General features: G+C 38.5%; 1 protein-coding gene and 1 pseudogene across 4 annotated transcripts; one reads left to right on the top strand and one right to left on the bottom strand.

The window, feature by feature from the left end:
* Positions 1–3,210: 3,210 nt before the first annotated feature.
* On the bottom strand, positions 3,211–24,017 carry Golga7 (golgin A7). Of its 4 annotated transcripts, none has more exons than XM_087217373.1 (6): positions 23,790–24,017; positions 23,400–23,532; positions 14,322–14,474; positions 8,331–8,432; positions 7,157–7,219; positions 3,211–4,538 (listed from the first exon to the last, which is right to left on the bottom strand). In XM_087217373.1, the coding sequence occupies exons 2-5, from the start codon at positions 23,508–23,510 to the stop codon at positions 7,172–7,174; spliced, it is 414 nt and encodes a 137-aa protein (XP_087073499.1). In that variant the 5' UTR covers positions 23,511–23,532; positions 23,790–24,017; the 3' UTR covers positions 3,211–4,538; positions 7,157–7,171. The 4 variants fall into 4 exon arrangements, with proteins under 4 accessions (XP_087073499.1, XP_004855365.1, XP_004855366.1 ...); XM_004855308.4 differs by having other exon boundaries at positions 23,739–23,796; XM_004855309.4 differs by lacking the exon at positions 23,790–24,017 and adding an exon at positions 23,653–23,762.
* Positions 17,597–18,445, top strand: LOC110344051 (THAP domain-containing protein 5 pseudogene; annotated as a pseudogene).
* Positions 24,018–24,228: the final 211 nt, after the last annotated feature.

Raw genomic sequence — 24,228 nt, 5'->3', positions numbered from 1 at the left:
GAGGTTGAGGAGGCACATAGTATGGTAGTTTTCATTAAACAGGTAGGAAAGACCCACATCCCTGAGACAGGTGGGCAGCTGAGGACAGGCTCATCAATGATATTGATTTCCTCTTTCTTGGAGACTTAAGTACCATAGTTCTTGGACTTTTCCAGAGATAGTCATAAAAGACTGAACACAGGGATTTCACACTACTTTCCTTATCTTTTGCAGGAAAGATCTAATTTAAGAATAGTACTGTAATGTAGATTGCCATTCTGTACTCATCTTTTACCATTTTCAAGTTTATACTGGACTCAAACAGTATTACAATAGAAGACAAGTTGTTCTTTTTGCAGATCATTAAAGTGAAATTCTTTCCAATTTTTAAGGACAGCCTAATGGTGAGGTTGTACGGTCTGCAGGGTGCTTCCCATGGCACACATCATGGAGCCTATGGACAGAGAGATCAGGGCTCAGGTCCTTCAGAGGGCTGAAGGATGCAGACCTGTTGAGTCCCAGAAGCATCCTCCATGGGACTCAACTCTACCACCAGATAGTTCTGATGAAGTGGGCGGCACAGGTGCCTTTTTTTTTTTTTCCTGAGAACTCTCCATACCTGGTAGCCCAATAGGACTCTTTAATGGGAAGGGTGGAGCCTCAGGGCTCCATCTGGCTATCTGAGAAACAGTAGCCCTGGTATTTATCCTGATTATAGAAACTTTGGTAACTACTTCAAGGCAGTAGAAGTAGAAACCTTTCCCCCCACCAGCATTTATGAGGTGAAAAAAAGGTAAAAATCCCCCAAAATCCAAAAAACCCAAACCCTTTAAAAAGTTCTAAGTACAGGGACAGGGTCGTTATCTATTGATTCCAGCTCTACTTTTGTATACTCACTGCTGGTTGAGTTGACTGTCACTGGCTGTTCCCCACTCAGGCCATCGGGTGCATGTTTCTAAACTATCTCAATTTCAGTTAGAACAGGGAGGGATCTAACCCATTCTGGAGTAGAAGAGGGGTGAGGCTCATGTTTCCTGGAAGCAGAAGCTTTAGCTTTCATCTCTAAGGGTGAGATTTCCTGGTGCAGATGAGACTCTGAGCACAAAAAGGGGCAGGCTGAGCTAGACGGCTACTCAAGAAGGAGACCAAGTTACCAAAAGCTATTCTTTAAGAGTGAGAATGCTAGGGCCGGGGATTTAGCTCAGTGGTTTTGCCACCTGCTGCGCAAGGGCAAGGGCCCGAGTTCTATTCTCGGTACATTAAAAAAAAAAAAAAAGTGACAATGCTAAACAAAGTACGAGGGAGGAAAAAACATGAGGGTAAAAAGGCATACTAAGCCCTAGATCGCACACATGGAACTGAACGGCCCATTCTGCAACTGGGTTAATACCAGGCTCTCTGGCAGCCTGCAACCTGTGCAACCATGGAGAACACCCATGGTTTGCTATCAGGGCACGAGCCCAGCCCTGCACGAAGTGGCACAAGCTTACCTTCGAGGTGTGGTGGTGGTGGTGGGGAGAGGTATGAGGCAAGCAGCACATGCAGCAGGGTGCAGGTAGCCAGACGTGGGCCACTTTTCTCACCTGCAAACAAAACAACCACTCTTACCTCCTGGCTGGGCTCACCAAGACTGTTACTGAGGTCTGTCTGGGGTGCTGGGGGCTCCTTCTAGAGATTTTTCCGATTCCTGTCCTGAACAAAGAATTGGACAAGACAAGCACAGAAGATAGTGATGTTTCACATTTATTAAAAGTAGGAAAAGAGGTTTGCTCTGTAGAGTGAGTATGGCCAATTAGAGCAGGTAGGGTACACTCTGGAGGGTGAGAGCAGGCCACCGAAAGAGCGCAGTGACGTAACTTAAAAACTTTTGGTAAGGAAAACAAATTCTTCAATGACAAGGTGATTTGTGAGTCTGAAGATTTAAGATTTACTTCCAAGGTAAATGTGACAGTACAAAGTTAACTACGTTGTTTCTAGGGGCAATAAATACTAAACTGCTTGATTACTATTTAAACAAATAAAAGAGCCAAGTGCTGTGGGGCATCCCTGTAGTACCAGCTACGTGGGAAACTTGAATGCAGGAGTTTGGGGCCAGCCTGGACAACACAGGCTCATCTCTTAAGTGAAAAAACAAAAAATAAAATAACCCCCAAAAACCCCAAACTCAGAAAATTGTGTAAACTTGTTCTAACTTGACAATGATGTTTAATTAAAAATCTTTGATAGTACCTATAAATTATTTCATTTTGCAAAACTTGGGCTTAGAAATCTGTCAGCATTCAGTCCCTCTAAGGCTTGATGGCTTTATACAGATGTTCAGAGCGCCGTGTCTGTACCAGCTCAGGTATATGGAAGCGCTTAGGACACAACCCAGAAAAGCCAGTCTTTACGGCTCGTGTCATTGTGTATATTCACTGTGGATGGAACTCGATGTACTGCTGAACTCCCAGAAGTCAGGCAGTCCAGAACCTACACTTCAGCATTTCTAACAATTCAGAGCAAATCAGATGTTTACTATCCTTTACATATTTCCAGGTTTTGAGTACTGGAGAATATATGGCTACATATACTATTTACTATTCATTTCATTCTTTAGGAAAGATATGCTGAAAATTTTATGTAGGAAAATAAGCTCATAAAAGAAAGACTGTAGCTTATAAACTGTCCAAATCTACCTCATCTAAAAAAAAAGAGTCATCAAATGATCCAAGATAGTAATAAAAACTGATACATTTTTCCTAATGAAACATTGCAATCTCTTTATGAACATTTTTTTCACTAGTAGGCACTATTGCTGTTGTTGAGACAGGGTCTCACTATGTATTTTGGGCTGGCCTTGAAGTCACTATGTAGTCCAGGCTGGCCTCAATTTGCAGCAATCCTCCTGTCTTAGGCTCCCAAATTCTGGGATTATAGGTGTCTGCCAGCACAGTTTCTTTTTTTTTTTTTTTGTACCGGGGATCGAACTCGGGTCTCTATGCTTGCGAGGCAGGCGGTGTAACCACTGAGCTAAATCCCCGGCTATTTCTTGATTTTTATTCATGATACCGTATTTGCTTAGATAATGCATGTAAACAACTGAAAGGTGTGAGCTACTATATAAATGTAAGATATTTGTTCAAAACTATGAATTTACATTGGACCAGTGATCTGAGTACTGTCTATCTGCCAAATTTAATGCCATATCACTTATCATTTTACTAAATCACATCAAATATGACACAGAGACAGTTTATTTAAGAAAAGTTTTACTAATGTGTTAATATTTTAGCAAAGTTATTGCAACAGGTTTAAAAGGCAGACACGCTATTACAGGCTAAAAGTAATAAAGGAGTTTTATACAATTAAAATATTACACAGACCTATGAGATTTACTGAATAACCACCAGATCCAGAAAAGAAATTAAATCTAGTATTAGCACCTACAATATCTCTGAAAATAAAACTTTTAACTGCTTCATTCTTTCCTAATATATTTCTTAACTTTCTCATATACAGTGCTCTTAAACCCCCCAAAGAATGAAGGGCATCAGAAGCCCAATACTAAGATCATACAGACAAAAGAGGAGCTAGAAATATAGACTCAGACTTGGGGGTTTAACTTGGAAGTCACTTCACTTAACCAATCATAAGATTTCTGTGCACTGAATACTGTAAATGAGTCTATGAATCATGTTTGCCAGTAGGGTTAAAAATTAGCAATATACAGTATCATTCCTATCAAATTTCTCTCATAAGTTATAACAAAACTATAGTTACAATATGTAATACACTTGCTTATTACACACTCAGGAACACAGCAAAGACATTTATGTGTTTGATGGTTTAGCATCCACTTTATTGTGCTTACTTATTTGTGTAATGAATAAGCAACACAGACCACATCTTCCCAACATTCAAAGTATTGCAATAATATAAAAGTCTCCAAAGAAATTAACTGAAAACTGCATTAAATACTGCTTTAATTAGGAATAGTTGCTATAATGAGACAAATCACATTATACATTATTTTCTTCAATGAGCTTCAGTTTGAATCAATCTCAGGATTTGAATCATAGCAAAATGTGTAGTTCTTTGAAATCTGGGAGCTGTACTAGCAAAACCACAGATATACATACCCCCATCTGGAACAAAGCCTTTTATCAACTTAGGGGAGTAAGACCAAACACTGCCTAAGACAGGACTTATTGAAGTCAAAAGCCACCCTGGGAACTGGCTCGGGGAATAAATTGGTACTGGTACAGGTAAGAAACAAAACTGCATTGGCTGACCAACTGCATATTTTACTAAATGGCTTTGAATTTAAAAAATGAAATGCTTCATTGTGTTTTCTCAGAAACTAATCAAAAGATTACAGAGTCCTATACAATTTGGAGACACAAAGTGGGTGCTGAGTGACTAGAGGTCACTTCAGGCATGGAATTTTAGAAAGTTAGTCCTTGGAGTAAATGGCACCATGGCTCTGGCAGCAGATACAAAGGAATGATGCTCTGGAGAGGAGGTAGGGACACTCTGTGATCAGTCAGTGGACAGATGAGGGTCCCAGTGGGAGGTGGGATCTACAATTAGAGGGAAAAGAAAAAGTTTTAGAAAGCGATGCAGAAAACAACCTCTGAAATCTTTCTTACATCAACTGATATGAGCTTATGATAGGTTTATAATAGGTTGTAGGTTATATTCTATTAACCCATGGGTCTACCTAACAACTGACTTGAGTATGTCTAAACTACTATGCAGCTCAACATTTTGGAAATCACATCCTATAAATTTAGATGTCATATCATGAAAGGTGGCAGAGCACAGAGTCAAGCGTCCACTGGGTGGGCTGCCTTGGCTGCTACCTACTAGCTGTTTAATGGACAAGGATTAAATTCTCTATGCTGCAGTTTTGTCACCTGAAAAACAGAGATAGCAAACTTGTAGAGTTGCTATGATGATAAAATTAGAGATTAAAAATAGTGCCGGTACTTGAGTGCCAAAAATGTTAGATACAGTGGTCCTTGGCTCACAAATTTAATTCTTTCCAAGATTCTGGTCATAACCAAACTGGATGAGAACCAAATCAAATTTCCTCATAAGGGCAACACTAAACCTAACTATTGACTTTGATTTGATTCTCATCTAGTTTGTTTTGCAACCAGAATTGTGAAACGAATTAAGTTCATGAACTGATGTACCACTGTATTTTTATTATCACTCACTTATTTATTGTGATAGAATAATGTATTTCATTTTTATATTAAGTCTCAACCCACAGAATAAAACATCAGTGCATCTAATAACAAAAAAAATCTATGTGATATTAAAAATTAAAAGGAGCAAACTATTTTTTATCTGAAGCTCCTTTTAAAAATAAAGGCCAGGGCCGGGGATTTAGCTCAGTGGTTCTGCCACCTGCTGCGCAAGCGCAAGGACCCAAGTTTGATCCCTGGTACCAAAAAAAATAAAAAAATAAAAATAAAGGCCATATGCTGGGGGTATAGCTCAGTGGTATAGTGCTTGCCTAGCATGCACAAGCCCTGTCTGGATTCAACCTCTACCACCACAAGGAGAAACAAGACTAAACAAAAATAATGGCCAACCCCATAATTAAATTTATTATTTTGTTAAGTCCTTAATTTAATCTCCATATACTATTTCAACCTGCAGACACTTTACAGAGTTAAGAAAAGTGGCAAAATTGAATTAATTATTCTTACACTCCTCTTTACCCCCAAAATTTCAGCCCACACTGGATCCTGGAACTAAGAAACACATAGCTCTAAAACTAAATTGTGTTGAACAAAAATATTTGCATTCATGAAACTATCCAGAAGTTCCTAATGTAAATCTTTCCCATTTCAAAATTTCCCAGTTGTTTGACTATTGATAGATTAATCTCTGGTGTGTAATTGCTCAAAACCCCACACCACCTCAGAAAAACATCCTATTAAGCAGTAATAGCTGCAAAATGAGTCATGACAAATGGGCTGTGCCAAGGCAATGCAGCTGCAATTGATAAAACAAACTTACTCCAGTGGCATGTAACAGAAACCACACAGAAGTTCCTGGTTGCTTGTCTGAGAAATATCTACTTGGAAATTGTACATGAGGAAGTGTATGGACAAGTAACACTATGTGTTTCAAAACAAAGCCTTCTTAAAGAAATAAAACATATGGCAAGGATGTCATTATTTAGATCTCAGGCTTTCAAGAACTCAGGTGACACACTGGTGCTCGAAAAAGGCAGTTTTGGAATGCTGGATGATTTGTTAGATTTGATAAATGGAACAGGAGCAGAAAAAAATGTACTTTGGAAAAAGCTAGGGAAAGAGAAAAGAAGAGGATAAATCCTGAGAATACTCTGATAAACTACATTCCTGCTGCTGCAGAGGAAATATGGTGTAAAAAGAAGCCTTGTGTGGTTAATCAGACTTCGGTTCATATTCCAATACTTGTTAACTGTATGACCTTGACAATCTATTTGTACTTCAGTTTGCTCATCTGTAAAATAGGGAAAATACTTTGCAGGGTTCTTGTGAGATTAAGAAGTACCATTAGTACAATACCCGCCCCATTGTAGGTGCTCCTAAAATAGTAACTGTTATTTACTGCTGCCCTAGAGAGGAATACATGTGATTTGGTGCATTCTGTGCCTGTGCTGCTTTTTATTTAGCAATAGCCATCTGCAAGCCAAGAAAATTAGAGCATATATATTAAGAGCATGAAATCGGCAGAAATGTTTAAGTACCATTTTCTGTCCCTTAGAAGCCTGTACAAATACACTTAGGAATTCAACATGATTCTACCTACAGATTCTCAGAAGTATTATCTAATTTGTTTCTTACTCATTAAAGGAGTTTATCTGGATATACACAAACATTGACATTCTAAACAAAAGAATGAAATTTTTGGTTCTACCCATTAGGTAAAGTTTCTTCTACAGCATTCTGAAGCCACTTAAGTACGGTATAATAGCGGGAAAATGAGACTTAAATTGACTGCTGGATAGAACTTGGGTTATATACACATTTTAGATATTAAGGTAATGCAGTGATTAGCTTAAGGTAATTCAACAAATATAACCCTACTTAGCTGCATGATTTAATGATTTTACCACACAGGGAAGAAGAATCATGCTATCTATATACTTCATATTTCCAAAAGCTGCATATAAGCCATATAATTTCATACTTACCTTTAAACTGATGGTTTATCTTCCACTGCTCATACCTCTGTCTTCATAAATGGTAATTTCAATCTAAACAGCATGGTCGTTAAGGAAATACAGTATGGAACATAACATAGAAAGAAGACTACAGCAAGATGATGTTCTGTACAGACTTTGCTTTTTGGTGTCTTTCTTTTTTTGTACCAGGGATTGAACTCAGGACCTTGCACTTGTGAGGCAGGCGGCGGTACCACTGAGCTAAATCCCCAGCCTGACCAGATTTTGCTTTTTAAAAATTAAAACTTCTTCCTACTTAAGTTAATTGTGCTTTCTCTACTTTGCTGAATATTTTAATAAATATAATTACTTGTAATATTTCACATGTAGTTCCTTCCCAAATGTTGATTAAAAAAGAATAATCTGAAAAGAATGCTTTATGAGCAGGACTAGGGAGTTCTTAATTAAAAATACATGGAGGTAATGAATTCAGGGGTCCAAAAATGCTGAAATGACATGCAAACTTTTTCTTGGGAGAGGGTTCATGACCCCTAAAAGTTTAAAAATCATTTGCTGCAGAGGAAATGATAAAACTGCTAAAATTACTATCAGCTGGAAGGCCAAGGATTATGCAGCCTACATTAAAAACAAAATTTACCCATTACTTCAGTTACCAAGCTAAATTAGTTTTTTTTATAGTTTTATTTACTAAATTGAATACTTTCAGAGCCTACTACCTCTAAAAACATGCACAGTATGTCAAAGGTAATGAAATTATACATCTGGCAGCTGTAACTGATTTTAACTAGTAGGTGAACCCATGCAACTGCAATTCATTTGGATGACCATTATGAGTATATACATTTCAAAGGCGCTTTAAGCTCAGAGCTTCTGCAGCTGAGATGCATTTCTCACACAACCCCCATCATTACTGCAAGATGCCCTCCAAACACCAAGAAAGATGGTCACCAGAATACTAAAGAAGCCAGAGATCTTGCACAATGCAAAGGACAGAGAGACAGGCTTTAAAGAAAAAAGAACCAGAGACTGACCCTTATGGTAGGCATAAAATTCACACAGAGACCTCCCAAGCCAAACACACGAGATGGGAGTTAAAGTCTCTCTAGCCAATGCCAAATAGTACCAAATTTTTTTTTTAATAAAAATAAGCAATTAGAACATATGATCTAGACTAAAAAGATACAACTCGAAGTCCTCTCTCAATGGGGTCTGTTAAGAGGAGGCCTTGGGGAGCATATATCTTCTCATTCTGTTCTTGAATATATTTGGAAACTTTCTTCAGAACCTGGCAGAAAAAAACCCACAGCTTTTTAAATGTTTGATTAGATTTTCCTTGAAGTGTCAACTAGATCTCATAATATTCAGGGAGTGGAATTAGATTTTAAGGCAAGTCACAAATATTTATAAGGCAGACTAGAGCTCTGATTGTCTAGCTCACTATTGGTTGCACACAGGACAGTATGACAGGTTCAAGTCCAAGTGTCTTCAATGCAGTGTAAATGTGTATGTATACAAAAGCAAGATGAGAGCCACCCCGCTTCCCTTACCTCCCAGCCTCCTCCGTCCTGGATACAGAGAGATACATGGTTAGGCACACAGTGGATAGTAACACTTTTCTTTGACTACTCAAGAAGTGTTAGTGTGGCTTTTCTAACAGCAAGGATACTTCCTGGCCTTTTCTTGTAACATTTAAGATCTACTACTTATCTCCTTTTTACATTTTCATTCATTTAAAGTAATGATACAAAGTTGACCTGTAACAAAAGGGCACCAGTCATTTTAAAAGTAGAAACCTTATTTCTTTTTTCCCCCCACTTATTCTTTTTATTTAAAAGATGTCTCTTCAATTTTTTTTTTTCTTATTTCTTTGTAAAGCCTTGGACATATAAGCTGTCTTGGAGTTTCTGATCACCACAAGTGGTTTGCATCATTTCCATGTTTACGTGCAGTGCTATTCTGTAGTTGGCTTGTTTTCTAGACAGGAACTTCAATTTATAAGTTTAGTGTTAAGATTGTAAAAGTCAAAGCAAATGCAGAGAAAAACCAGAGAGGATAAAAAGGAACTTCTGGAAATAGCCAAATCTCCAGCTTTAACAAGGGCAATTGTGAGACAGATAAGCAAGAAAATAAATCTTACTAGCTTTATCTAAAATCAAAGAGTTACATGTTTTATTTCAGGCTCAGAGTCACCATAACCTTTTTTTGGCTCTAATGTTCAAAGAGGCTTTGATCCAGTTGTTTAAATTACTATATATTTCCTTAAATTCACACTATCAGCAAATGATAAAATCACAAATGTGATTGCAACATAAGGGGAAAAAAAAGAACTATAAAAATAAAGCTGGAAGTGGATGTTACAATTTAGATATTTTAGTATAAGTTGATTTAGAATTTAAAACTACATGGTTTGTATAAAGAATTTTTTAAGGAAGAAAAATAGTTTATTCAGGTTACAAATTTGGGGATAATACAAGTCATGTTTTGTTCTTTTTAAAAAGGGAAGATATTATTGAGAGTGCAATTTGTATTCTTTCTTATTTAGTAAAACTACTATTAATTACTAAAGTTTTTTTTCCTAGCTAATTACCTGAAGCAATGCATATATCATTCTCCTATATTCAGTTCTCAAAAGAATTTGAACTACACTTGGTCATTATGAGGAAAAAAGGAAAAGAAAAAATAATCCTGTAGGCACTATCTTTCTATCAGAGCTTGTCAATCATTCTAAAATAATGAAAAGAAGGAAGTAGTCCATAAAGGTGTCCAGTACAGGACTCTCAATCTTCCCTCCAATTTCCTTCTCAGCTCACCTGTCAGAATCAGAAACTGGAGACTCATTCTCCCTTCACCCCAGCCCATTAATACTGGAAGGGACACTCGGAAACATGCTTGCACGGCTGGTTTTGAAGAAAAGATTCCTTCAGAACAGCTTTCCTCCTCTCCTTGGGTACAGATTACTAGCAAGGAAATAGCATTCCTCTCTTTGATTAACTTTGTTGGATGAGGTTTTTATTAAACTGTAGTAATATTCATGTGCACTTGGGTATCAGTTCAGAAAGAAAAGCTATTGGTTTTATTTTTGTATAAGCTCCAAATCCTCTTTACTACTTTGGTGAAGGCAACACTGTCCCAAACAAGGTACATTTAACTCTTAATCTCTTTAGCAAGTGAAAACCATTAATGTAAGTGAACTGCTGTAATTCCCTAGAGCACACAGCACCCTTCTCACCCCATGAAACCTTATGTTGACATTCTATTCACACTTTATTATTATTGGTAAATCAATGTAAGAAAATTCCCATAATATTAACAAAATTATCTTTTCCTCCAACCCTCAATACAACTTCAATTTGTATATTTACAAAATGAAACACAACTGAACCACTGAAAAGACTACTGCTTTCCTTGAGACTATTAAACTAGAGACAGTCTATTAGACCTTCGAGGAAAATAGCCTGAGCGAGGTTCAGTGAGAAAATCAGAACGTTGGTATTTTTAGAAAATATTCAAATGTCTCCTAACTCTTTGTTTTGCAGATTATAGCACACAGGCAGAAGAAATGCTTTCTAGTTGATAAACAAGGAAGACAGTGAGGGGAGAATCTTCTACAAGCTCATTTGTTCTCTAATAACAACAGAGAAATAACACTGAGGTCTTTATTTTCATCTTAAATCAATAAATAGCATATTATAAGAAATAAAATACATGATTGTTCTAGCGAGTTTTAAAAGGCCTATTTATAATTTCAAAAATTTAACATACGTGACAAACTCTAAGCATATTTGGCTTACTGTTTGTAAACTAGGAGTTTTAGTGTTTAAAATAATAGAAACTAAATGACTCAACCCTGTCCTTTCATTAAGAAATAAATAATAACACAGAAATTCTGAGGACACCAACTAGAGAAGAGAGAGGTAACTGTTCTTGTATGTTTTATTGTCTTATAAAAATACAAATAAATATTTTAAAAGTTTTCTTTTAAAAGTATAGGTATATCTTAATTATCCCAGTTATTAACTTTGTATGATCTAGTTATTCACATCCAATTTCTTAAAAAAATCATCTATTTAAAAAAATATGGCCATGCCTTAAGTCTTGATTAATTTTATTTGGTCTTTATTTGCTTTATAATACTTGCTCTATAAAAACAGAGACCTTGATAAGCCCTATAAATTTGTACTTTATATACTGTCCTTCACTCTAATTAAAACACATACTCGGATGAACCAATTTTCACACTATTTGATACCAAGAATTACCTTCTAAGATATATAATCAAAAGAATCTTAACAGAGCTGTTAAATGCTTTTTTTGTTGTTTTCGAGGCAGTGTCTTACTATGTAGTCCCCCTGGCCTTGAACTTGCTATGAAGCCCAAACTCATGAGCTTTTTGCTTTAGCCTCCCAAGTGCTAGGATTACAAGCATGAGCCACCACACCAGAGAGCTCTTAAGTATTTTAGGGCCCACATAAACCAGCACATGGCTAAGATTACTTATACAGCAAATAAAAATAAATGTGAGTTCACAAATATCTGATTAAAACTTACAAAGATACTAATATCATTTCAAACACTATGAAAAAAATATTTATTAGCATTTACCATACGCAAGACAATACGTTAACTCTAAGATCCACTTTACAGTTGAGAGAACTCAGAGATGAATGTGTCTAAGTAATGCTGTAACTCGTATGAATTGGCTGGCACCCAATCACTCATTTTTTTTACAACTTACATCAGTAAGACATATCTCTTTCGTGGTTAGCAAATATACATAGATAAAATGGTAACTGGCAGTGTCATACACTTCTTTAAATGACCACCCTGGATGATCATGTTTTAACGCAGATGAATTTGGCCTCTCCTCTTCTCCTATCTTTAGCTCCTTGAGTCCTGGTACAGTACTACTGTCAACATATCCTTTGATGTCCTTTACTTCCACCCACACTACTCTGTCCCTAGTCCAAGCTATTATCATCTTTTTTCCTGGACTTCTGAGGAGTTTCTTAAGTTGTTTCCCTACTTCCACTCTTAGCCTTTTTCCACAGTGCAGAAAGATCTCTTTAGAATGAAAATGTGGTATATCATTCTCCTGCTTTAAACATTTGAGTAAGGTTCCTGCTGCAATAAAAATAAAATCCACATTTCTTTCCAAGGACTACGAATTCTTGTATGCTGCTCTCCATAGCATCTCCAGCATTCTCTCTTCTCTTGCCACACTGTCTCTCTTGGTTCCTGGCACTATTAAGCTCTCTGGGCCTCTGCATAATTCATCTCTCTGTTTGAATAGGACAAGGCTTTTCATCCTTCACACAGCAGCTTAAATGCCATCACCTCAGAGGCCTCTCCTGATTGTACAATCTAAATTAGGTCCTTCCTACTATTTCCTATCACAGGCCACTGCTTCCTATTAGCCACTTATCATAATTTATAGTTTTGATGGTTTTACTTTTTTGTTAATATCAATTTGTTACCATGAAATTATAAACTCACAAGGTCAGCAATCACGACTGCTCTGTTCAGTTATATTCCTGGCACCCTGCTTAGTACGTAGCAAGATTTCAATAAATATTTATCAAATGAATGAATCCTCTGACTCTTCACTCACCAAATACCTGCTGAAGAGATAGTAAGACTAAACATAAATTGAAAGTGGATACTAATCCTTGATTTTATTCTGATTTTGAAAGTTAAACTAGAATAAGTTAGCAGAGTATGTGATACAAAGTATATAAACTACAACTAACTTAGTTATTTAAATAAACCTTTTTACATATGACAGAATTATAGTTAAGACTAGAGAGTTCATATCAGGATGGTAGTGAAGACTATAAAAAATCACGAAGAGCTTTACTATTGGGGGAAAAAAAAAGAACACAGCAACATTTGCAGCCAAAGGCTCAAAGTATTGTAGCTGTAACTGTATCTGCTCTCCACCACACTGAGTGCAAAACAATCACAGGGTTCTTCTATCAGGTGGGGTGTAACAGAAAGACTCTTACAGGGTTTCATATTCTAAACACTGTCAGAACTTTAAGATATATTTGGGGTTCACTGTGAAGATTAAAGTCATTTACGTAATGTGCATTTCAATGAGCACAAAACGTACCACTCAAAGCATGGTCTAAGCCATTAAAGGGGATAGAAAAATGGCTATGGCACTGTCCAGGTCCCATGAACAATATGCAGATGAAGGTCACATAAGAGCATAAACTGCTATATTTTAAAGTAGAGTGCCAGAAAATAGATATAAATCAACATGTTGTGAGATACAGAGGAAAGGATTCTGGGCAGAAGTGTTAAGAAGGTAAATGGGCGTGGGAAATAAGGGAGTAGTGGTATTTGAATATGGAAGGAATGTCATTTTAGGTGGAAGAACACCATGGAGGGTATCTTTGGTGACTCGTGAAGGAAAAGTAGGAGACAAGAGCTGGAAAGGCAAGCTGAACCTGAGCCCAGAACAGTACCAGGAGACAGGAAGCTCTGACTTCCTGAGAAGGTGAAGGAAGGTTATGTTTTATGAATACCAACACACAGGATGGAAATGCAAAAAAAGGGGAGAAATGAAAGGAGCCAGGAAACAAATTTCAATAGTCTAGGAGAGAGATAGTAAGGGCACAGATAAGGACAGCGGCAGAGGAAATCATGAAAAATTAATGCATGGGAAAATGCACGGTACTTCAGTGTTTGATGTCTGATTACACCTGCCCTCTTCATCCCTCACATCTAAAGAAGGCACTGACAAGACAGGGGTGCTAGTGGACAAAATTGGGGAGGTGGGAGGTTTGAATTCTGGGAATCTTAAATTAAGAAGCCAGCCACTGTGGATTTAGTAGGCAGCTGGAAAGAGAAGACAACTGAGGTGTGTGAGGATAGGACTGAAGACAGAAATTTGGGAAAAGGACATAAAAGAATTCTCAAGAGCTGGACAGAATGAAAATATAGAGATTTTCTACATTCAGCCAAAGTGTAGGGACATACTAATTTTGACCTGTTTCTGAAACATTCAGGAATCATTCCGAATTGCCCTGGCCAGAGGAACAATGACAAAATTGGAATTATTATTATAAATGCCCCTATAGATTATGGCAGTCATTACCATGTAAACACACATGCATAATAAATTCATCTTTTTTATAAGAGATTTTGTGAAAACAGACATGGCCTTCTTTACCTTCTCATAATGGGTTTCCATGCATAAGAAGATGGTGTACGCTGTTAAACAAGCCAAACAGCCTTCAAGATAGGACTGGCCCCCAAGCTTCTCTGCTTCTGCATAAAGGTTATTTAGAGTTCGCACAGTTTCTTCAAACTGCTGCCTATCAATCTGTAGGAAAGAAAAGAATTTTAAAGTACCTTTTGGGAAACACTTGGGCAATTCATTAATGCTTGCTATCACTCACCTTTAATCTAAAAGTTGGCAAAACAAAGTAATTTTTTAGGTGATTAAATCTGGATCTAAGTTACTGAGACTGCTTGGGATTTTTTTCTTTTTGAGACATGGTCTTGCTATGTAGTCCAGATTGGTCTTCAACTCATTATGTAAACCCAGGCTGGCCATGAACTTGCAGCGATCATCCTGCCTCAGCCTCCCAAGTGCTGAGACTACAGGCAAGTGCCATCACACCCAACTTGCTTGGGACTTTTAAAATTTTATTCCTCTTACTCTAGAAATCTCCAAAGTTCAATATGGCGCTCTGTAATTTCTTATACTGATTCTCAAGTAAATTCTATAATTGATTCCTTTTTTCCTGTATGTATACTGGCATTTAAGAACTTCTTTTAGAGGTTTGAGGCAGGGTAACTGAAAGATGAATAAAACCCTGCTTCATAGCTCTAGAGTTCAGTTATGTAAGCAGAGAGACAGGTAAACAGACAAACTGGGCACTATCATAGAAGTATATGTAAGTATAGAGGGGCACAAAGAGGTTCTCTTTATCTGGGGTCAGTAGGTAATCTTAAATGCAGTACCTAGGCAAAAAAGGAAAGGAAGGATATTTCCAGTACAGTAATGATAAAGTTGCAAGTTCTCTATTCTGTAGGCCCAGTCTCCCATCTTTCTCTTTCTCTTTTGGTGGTACCAGGGCTTGAACCCAGGACTACTACACTGAATTATACAACCCCAGCCCTTTTCATCTTTAAATTCTGAGACAATGTTGCTAAGTTCCCCAGGTAGGGCTCAAACTTTCTAACCTCCAACCTCAGCCTCCCAGAATGCTAGGATTACAGGCATATATCACTATGCTTGGCTTCCTATCTCTTTTATAATAACCATTTTGTGCTATAACAGCTCATGCTATTGAAGAACATAAAATCTCCATTTAACAGAAAGCTCTTCACATCAATCATTCCTCTCATTCAGTTACACTATTATCTGACATTACACTAATACAGTTAATATCACATAGTGATGTTTCAGTAAATGACAGACACACATATATGGGTGGTCCATATTACACTGCTAGTGCTGTGGCAGCCCTCCGTTTGTGTAGGTGCACTCTAGGATGTTCATACATAAGTTGCCAACCACAGATCTGAGACTGTGTTCCCATCATTAAGTGGCAGACAACAGTACTGTCATTCATTTTTTTTCACTTTCTTCCAGTGTCTTTCTTATTCTAATAGTGTTTTGCACATTTCAAATCTCAATACTTTATCCCAGGATTTTAAGGCCATTAGAAGGGTATTTCATCTAACACTCTAACAAATCATGATTCACCTGTCCTCCTCACTCTAGCCTTTCTTTTGCATAATGTCTCTTACTCCTAAAATACTATTTATTAATTATCTTTTTTTTTTGAGACAGGGTCTTGTTATGTAGTTAAGGTAATCCTTCTGCCTCAACCTCCCAAGTGCTGGGATTACAGGCATGTGCCACCACACCTGGCATGAATTATCTTTTTTTTCCCCCTGTACTGAGAAATGAACTCAAGACCTTCTGCTTGCTAGGTAGGTGCAGTGCCACTGAGGTAAATCCTTGGCCAGTGAATTATCTTTTTAATGAAGTTTTTAAGTAGAAATAGATTCATTTTAAAAAACCCTCAATATACAATACAGGACAAAATATTCCCAAGAACATAAATTTTGAAAATATAAAAGTCATGATCTCTTAAACCAGTGACAGCAAACCTTTTAGAGGTGAATGTCCAAACCACAACCAAAACCCACTTACGTATCGAAGTGCCAACACTGCAATTAAACCTGAATACAGAGGTTTCAGTTTAGAAAAAACAATTCATACAGTAACACCTTTTGTTTTAAAAGAAAAATAAATAACATGTGTGTAGTTCACCACCATTGCCTTAAACTATCAAAATTTCTTTGAGTCAGAAGCAGCTGTAATTGTTTCGTCCTCAAGTGAAAAACTATGGGACTTAGTGAACCAGTGGCATAAGAAAGTTTAATGCAACTTTCAAGCCGGTATTGTTCTTTCTCCAAAGGAGCCGTGTCAACTCTAGAGTGTGATAAGCCCCTGATCAGAGCGGGGTACGCCGAAAGGACCCCGCTGAGAGCAAGGCAGCACCCTTCACTACTCTGAACTGAATGTATGGTATCCACAGAGGTCCCCTGGGAACCTAGGTCACAGTTCTCCTCCCCGGACAATCAGACTTAGAAGGACTCAGTGGGCAAATATTAATGGCAAATCATTATATTCACCTAGTTATTCCTAAATTAATACCTTTAGTTCATCCATTGATACATCAGTAGCCTAACTGACTTTAATCACATCTGATTTGCCAACAATGTTATGATGAATTAATTACCTTTCTTTATCTGTGGTTCAAAACTTGGAATCCAAACCAGGATCACTTTCTTTCAAATTAGAATTACTGTTCATACTAGAATCCTAATCCTGCAGTTATTCTGAGATTACAAAGCTTTACAGGATGGAGGCAAATCACAGACCAGTTTTAAAAAAAAACACCAAAGTCAAGGAGCCTTTCCCTCATCTCACTTGACCTCATTTCATTGAATGATGTTAAGCAGCATTTAGGGATCATAAACCTGCTAAGTAGGAAGGTGCACTCAAAGTTCCATACCCTGTGGGTTAGGTACAGAGGTTTGTGCACTTTAATCCCAGTTTTCTCCTGAGAAAACTGAAGCCAGAAAGACTGGGTAACCAACCGACCTTGAAAGTTCTATATCACAGCTGGAATCAGCACTGTGTCCTTCAGAGGTATATAAATCCTTCACTCGTACAGAGCACAGGGCTTCCTCTACATGACGGAGAAAGACTTGAAAAGTGCTTAGAATGACCATTTTACTTCTGATTCTCTTGACATCAGAGGAGGTATTCATTATTTAAAACAAAGTCAATTTCAACAATATTTTCTTTGCCTGGAGGCTGTCAGGGAAAAGACCCCACCCCCAAAAAAATTTCAGAAGAAAAAACCGGAAGATGAGAAAGAAGTATGTGTAAAAGCCAAGTCAAAAAATCATTTACACCAAATGAAGCAAAGAAAAATACAAGTAACAAGTAAGGGAGATGCGCTCCCCGAACACGAAGAACTACTTGACTCATATGCCATGGTGAACCCATCATTTCTCAAAACAGGAAGTATACAAAATAAGGTATTAACTCAATCTAATTAAACAAGACACCAAAAAACTAACCACCCAACCAGCCAACCAACCCACAGTCTACCTTGAAATCATCAGTCAACCAAGATTTAGGTCGAGGTGGTTTTCACACATCTTTTGAGAATCAAAATTCTACAACTATTACTTTGACAACTTCAAATTCAGAAGGCATTAAGCAGTATTTGGAAACTCAAGAAGTGCTTGAGATGGCTAACAATCACCTTGTTCAACCACATTTTACAAATTAATTCACAGGAAAATCCATTACTACTTAGCACAATTAGGCAGCTGAAGAATTAAACACAAAGAATCTCTTATTGCCATTTTTGTATCCACAGAAAATTCTAAACCTTTTAATTCTTTTATGCCAACCAATCGAAATGGATGACACAGACATTGAAGGCTCTTTATGTAAGGATGTAGACATAAATAAGGAACATCTATGGCAAAGTCTCTGAGCTACATCCAAAGACAACTGACTTTGAGCTACAAGAACAAAAAATTCTAGGAGGGCTAGTCTTTTGAAGCACTTACAAGCCAGCTAAAACAGGAAAACTGGCTATCTGAAAAAATGTCAAAATTTCAGAAAACCATTTCACAACATATGAAGTCACTATAAATTACCAAGGTTTTAAAGCCACTAGTACATGACTTAAGCAATTTACTTAAGATTAAACCTCATTCCCTAAATAAGAACATTTAACAAGATCTCTAACAATCTGTTTTAGTTTATTCCCTTTCTATTAAGATACTTTCATTAGAACAGATTTTCTACAACATATACTTCCTTAGCAGCAGAAGTGGGCTAAAATTTGTATTAGATTACCCTCAATATTTATTTAATTCTGTATTGACTGAATTTTTGGCTTATAACTATGTATCTATAATATAAAGCAAAATACAGATATAATTTTATTTCACTTGAATCAGCTCTTAGGAGGGTACTTTAATCTTGAAAGGATATATATTTCAGTACTTTATATAGCTGACCATCACTCTACATACATATTTAAGTTTAACATCTTTAATTATAAAGTTATATTTATAAACCAAAAATTTTAATGAGGTTCATTTTGAATGAATACATTTTAGAAATCATAGTTTGTACCTATTTCTTTTTAGGTATAGCTTTTAAAGTGTATGTCATTTAAAAAATTCAAAATAAATATTAAACATTAAAAAAAAAAAGCTGCAAGGGCCAGGGATTTAGCTCAGTGGCACCACGCCTGCCTCTCAAACTAAAGGTCCTGAGTTCAATCCCTAGTACCATACACACACACACACACACACACACACACACACACACACACACACACACAGAGCTGGGCATGGTGGCATATACCTGCATACTTACAATCTCAGGATCCTCCTAAGGCAGGAATATCACAAATTTGACCCAACCTGGACAACCTGGTGAGACTGTCTCAAAACAGGACTAGGGGTGTGGCTTAGTGCAAAGGCCCTGGATTCCATCCCAGATACCAGCCCCCACCAAAAACAACACAAGTCATGTGCTGTATAACATTTTGGATGACGAACTACACATCAACAGTGGTCCCATAAGATTAAAATGAGTTGAAAAATTCCTACTGCCTTGTGACATGCTAAGTAGCATCTCAAACATTCCTCACCTGTTTATGGTGATGCCCATGTGCACAAACCTGTGCTGCCTGTTGTGTAGAAGTATAGCATGTACAATTTATAGAGTACACAGCTCTTTTCTGTGGTGCCAGGGATTGAACCCAAGGCCTTTACACTGACACATTCCCAGTTCATTTTTAAAAACATTTTAATTTCGAGACAGAGTATTGCTAAGTTGCTAAGCTTCGCAGGCTAAGTTTCTCCATCCTCCTGGCTCAATCTCCCACAGTGCTGGGATGACAGGTGTATGTCATCATGTCCAGATCAGCATGTAACTCTTAGTTACTGGTTGATGTTACTGGTTGATGTTTATTTTTGAGTGTCTCACTATGTAGTTCAGACTGTCCTTGAACTCATTATGTAGCCCAGACTGGTTGCAGCATCCTCCTGCCTCAGCATCTCCAGTGCTGGGATTGCAGGAGTGTGCCACCACACCCAGCCAAATACATTCTTTAAAAATATTATTTACTAATATTTTCTGTGGTACTGGGGCTTAGACCCAGGGGTGTCCTTCCATTGAGTTACATCCTCAGCCTTTTAAAATTTTATTTTGAAACAGGGTCTAGCTAAATTGCCCAGGCTGGCTTCAAACTTGTGCTCTTCTAGCCTCAGTCTCCTGAGTAGTGATTACAGGTGTGTGTCACCACACCCAGCTAGTTTACGTATGAGGGGCGACTGAAAAACAGTTAATATTTAATTTAAAAAACAATTTATCACAGTAAAAGACACACTGCCATTAATTTCCCTTGAAATATACTCCCTTTCATCAAACACACTTATCCTATCACTCCTGCCACTTCCTGAAGCAGTTCTAAAAGTCCTCTTTTGTATCTTTAGTTGCCTTATTATGGCTGCCTCAATATCCTGAAACTGATCCAAAATCTTTACTTTTTATGGTCATTATGACTTTAGGGCCAGAAGTTGTACAGTGACAGAGCTGGTGAGTTAGGGATGAGGTCACACCATATTGTGTTTTACCTTCTCAATGGATAGCACTCAGCAGTAGCATTCACTGCCATTTTTTATCATAACTTGTAAAGATACTCACAAAAGAGGACTTCGGGAACTGCTTCAGAAAGTGGCCAGAATGAAGGGATAAGTGTGTTTGAAAGGGGGTGGTGGTGGTGGTAATATTTTGAGGGGGATTAATGACAATGTGACTTTTACTGTTAAATTGTTTTTGATTTAAACATTTGTTATGCATTTCAGTCATATATTATAATATTCTATTCTACACTTTTGTTATTTAGGAATGTCCTTCAACTTGTAAAAAAAGGCTTACCCTAAAACAGTCTGCCAGAAGGAGCCTTACACACTTTATATGTGCACAGCAAAATTGGCCAATGATGCATTTCTCAGAACATGTGCCTGTCACTAATGGACATATGACTGTATGCGAAATGCAGGAGCACAACAGGCCCTATGAAGATGGCTATCAGTGTTCTCCCATAGGCCTTTGCACACTGACACAGAAACTTATTATCAAAATTTAGAGGTTTGTCAAGTTGGAGCCAAATATAAATTTGGACCAATAAACACTAACAATCAGAATAAAAAAGGAACCAGGCTCATTTTCCCAGAATTGTTAGTTTTTAACTACATGGTGAGGAAGCTTATATGATCATAAATTCATGGTGGCAAATCAGAGGTAACCTCTACTGACCAGATGAAGAGACATATTTTTAAAGGTATGTACAGGAACAAATGCCTCAATTATACTTTACTCATGTTTCATCTACTCAGACCAAGAATGACTAAGATATCTGCATTCCGGCTAAAGTGAGAATAAAGTTTCCTTTAAAAAACTGTTTTGGCAACAAAACTTAAATATCAAAGAATTACTTTCTAACAAGCAGTGAATAAAACAAACTTGTTAACAGAGCTTGTCCATACTCTCTAATTGTATTTTTTAATGCTTTAAAGTATACAAAACATTTGTATATTAGTTTCCTTCTCTATTAAGTTGCCAGGTTTGATTTTCCTTTCTCACCAAAGGAAAATCAGCCCCAGTGGCAGTGCAATCAGTAACATTTTTAGGATAAAAACAAAGAAACCTTTCAATTTCCCATTCCACAATGCAAGGAAAACTTAAAACTAATTTAAATTTAATCTCAACACAGAAAAAAAGCCAAAGCTTTCCCAAGTGGTTTAAAGTTCAAGCTAGTATTTGAAACCAAACATTTAAAGAAAAACACTCAAAAGCACAAATGAATAGCAACATATAATATTCCACATAAACTCAGCACCACAAGCAGTTTTGGAATCTATGAAGTCAAAAAAGCAAAAAGACACCAGAATGTAGCATCAACTTCCTGTAAGAATCAGTGGTGTGTTGTGACTACATCCAGCTTCTGTACTTAGACTACATAAGGCACCACCTACCACGCATACTGAAAGGCTAATGCCTGATTCTGCATACACACTATTTGGTTCAACTATGAGGTGGAAGTTCGACTTTCAAACCTATAAACAAAACAATCTTACAACATGCAAGTAAGTGTGGTGAAAAAGAATAGTTTATATTATGATTTCAAAGTACATAAATTGTGTTGTCATAGTTTTCATAAGAAGCTTAAAAATAAAACATTTGATCCTTTTCATGTAAGTTGGAACACATAAAAAAGACATTAACCGCGAGGCTAAATTACTTTACAAACAACATTCAGTAGCTCTTGCCAACTGGCAACTTGCTCAGTTTTTACCTCCTCAAACCACTGTTGAAATGTTCACCTACAGTCAAAGTAAATTAACTCAATATTATTGACCACAAAATGCAGGATTTAAATGGCATTTCACAAACAAGTAAATCTATACTTCATCTTTTAAAGGCACGTTTGATCTTTAATTTGCAGGTAAAGAAACATTTAGGTCACTAACCTGCCTGTGGTTACAAATCAAGCTGAGGCAAACTATAAATGATCATTGTTGATTTTCCAACGGTGGCAATCAGTAAAGTAACACATCTTGATACAATCTGACAGACTTTATTTTTGGTGGTGGGGATTAAACTCAGGTTTAGCACAGGCTCTAACACTAAGGTACACCCCCAGCCTACAAATTGACTTTCAATGGCTGCTATATATTTCTCTAGTACACAGTAATAACCACCCACTTGGTCCATTTTTTAGCCCCACACTGACATCAAGCCTAATTAGCTCAGTCCCTCACCCTTCCTATCAGAGGAAAGAGCTACAAAACTCCCTTCCAGCTAACCAGAAACTGACTTTCAAAAGGAAACAGAACTGCTCTTTGGCTGGTTATATGCATGCGCGCACACACACACACACACACACACACACACACACAGATACACATCAAACTTTTACAACAGGATACAGTTTTTTGGGGGAGAATTAAACCCGAAGAAAAGGGAAACAAATCCCATTCTTCCATTTCTGCATGCTAGGATGGTCCAAAGCGCCTATATTCTGATGACAGTTTTGATATGCAAGCCAAACAGGTGTCTCCCTGTGATCATAACCGGGAGTTTAATGCCTTGCCCTGAGATATTTGACTGTCCTGGAACATGTAATGTTCTAGGTTTTTCAGCTTCCAAGAAGGCCTGTCTGCTTTGCCTGCTTGGCACAACACTTAAAGAGCCCTTTAGCTCAGCAATGAGACTAGCATGGTGACTACAAATGCCCGTCATGAGAACAATGCTGCTTTCTCTTGCGTGAGAAGTAGGAGGACATAGTTTACAACCTGCTAGGTGAGGTGCCTGGAGCCTCAGGAATTAGTTACTGGTCCCTGCTGTCAATAATACGAAGCGGGGAGGGGGTCAGCAGGGTTAGAACACTGTCGGGTACAGATTTCCGACGCTGGCCATCGTAAAAGTTCTACAAGATCATTCTCCCCCGGGGTTGGTCTTATTCTCTGAACAAGAGACCGTACCCTCTTCCGGCATTTTGGGCCCCGGCCTCCTAGCCGGACCCCGAGCCGCTAGCGGGCCAGGAAGTCGGCTCGAACCCTTCCGACCCCTCCCTCGGGTCTCCCACCCTGGCCCAGGACGGGCGCGGAAGCCAGAGCGTACCCGGTTCTCCAGCTCCGCGGGGAACTTGGTCTGGAACTGGCAGCGGGTGCCACTGCTGTAGTCTCGCTGGATGAAGACTTTCCCGGACACCGGCGCCTGCTGCGGCCTCATGGCGAGGACGGGACCGGCCGCGCTGCGAGTTCGGGAAGGGGAGGCAGCACGCGTCAGATCCCCCGCCCGGACCCGGTACTCCAGCCCGCCAGCCCCTCGAACCCGCCCGCTGCCCGAAGAAGCTCACGGCCTCCGCCTCTACCCATGCTGCTGCAGCTGACCATCAGCCACCGCCCCGGACCCAGGCCCCGAGCCCCCCCATTCCGGTTCGGCCCGGGAAACACAAACCCGCCTCCTCTGCCCTCCAGCAGCTAGCGCACCGCCTTCGCCGTCACTTACGATTTGCCGCAAAAGGTCTCTTCCCCGCCCCTCACTTTGGCCTCCTATCCCAAGCCTACGATCCGCCCTCTCGGTCGGCCGTAAAGCGACCCTGCGGAGGCTGCGCGCTGCAATGCGGCGCTGGGGGCTGGGCCTTGCCAGCCCGGTCTCCTGCCTGGCGGGCGGAGTCTCTTTGGGCGGAAGCCTGCGTAGCAGGAGGAGGCCGTGGTTTGAGATTGGGTTCCCGATGTGTCATCCCGGCTGTGGCGAGGAAGTTTCTGATGACTCAGTTACACCACCCAGTTCAGACGTAAACACCAGATACAACTCTCCCTCGAGTTGCTCTTATCTGTTCAGAAAGAGCAAACTACCAGGATCGTTTAGCTCCTTGATAAGCTCCTGGGAGGAAGCGCGAGGAATCTGCTTGGCTCGGTTCTCAGGCCCGCCCCCGCCCACTTGT

This window comes from Heterocephalus glaber, unplaced genomic scaffold, assembly GCF_053883595.1.
Source record: "Heterocephalus glaber isolate CG9 unplaced genomic scaffold, H.glaber_assembly_v1.0 deba00001461, whole genome shotgun sequence".
Classification (NCBI taxonomy): domain Eukaryota; kingdom Metazoa; phylum Chordata; class Mammalia; order Rodentia; family Bathyergidae; genus Heterocephalus; species Heterocephalus glaber.
The sequence above is the reverse complement of the archived record's forward strand: the minus strand, read 5'-3'. Positions and strand labels throughout refer to the sequence as shown.

What these genes read in the sequence shown, in the direction of transcription:
- Golga7 (XM_087217373.1), bottom strand. Translation starts at nt 23,510, where the DNA reads ATGAGGCCGCAGCAGGCGCCGGTGTCCGGGAAAGTCTTCATCCAGCGA. An exon ending in TGGAAACCCATTATGAGAAG is followed by an intron (nt 8,433 to 14,321) that starts GTAAAGAAGGCC and finishes TTTTTCTGCCAG; the next exon opens with GTTCTGAAGAAAGTTTCCAA. An exon ending in TTGAGAGAGGACTTCGAGTT is followed by an intron (nt 7,220 to 8,330) that starts GTATCTTTTTAG and finishes CATGCTGTTTAG; the next exon opens with ATTGAAATTACCATTTATGA.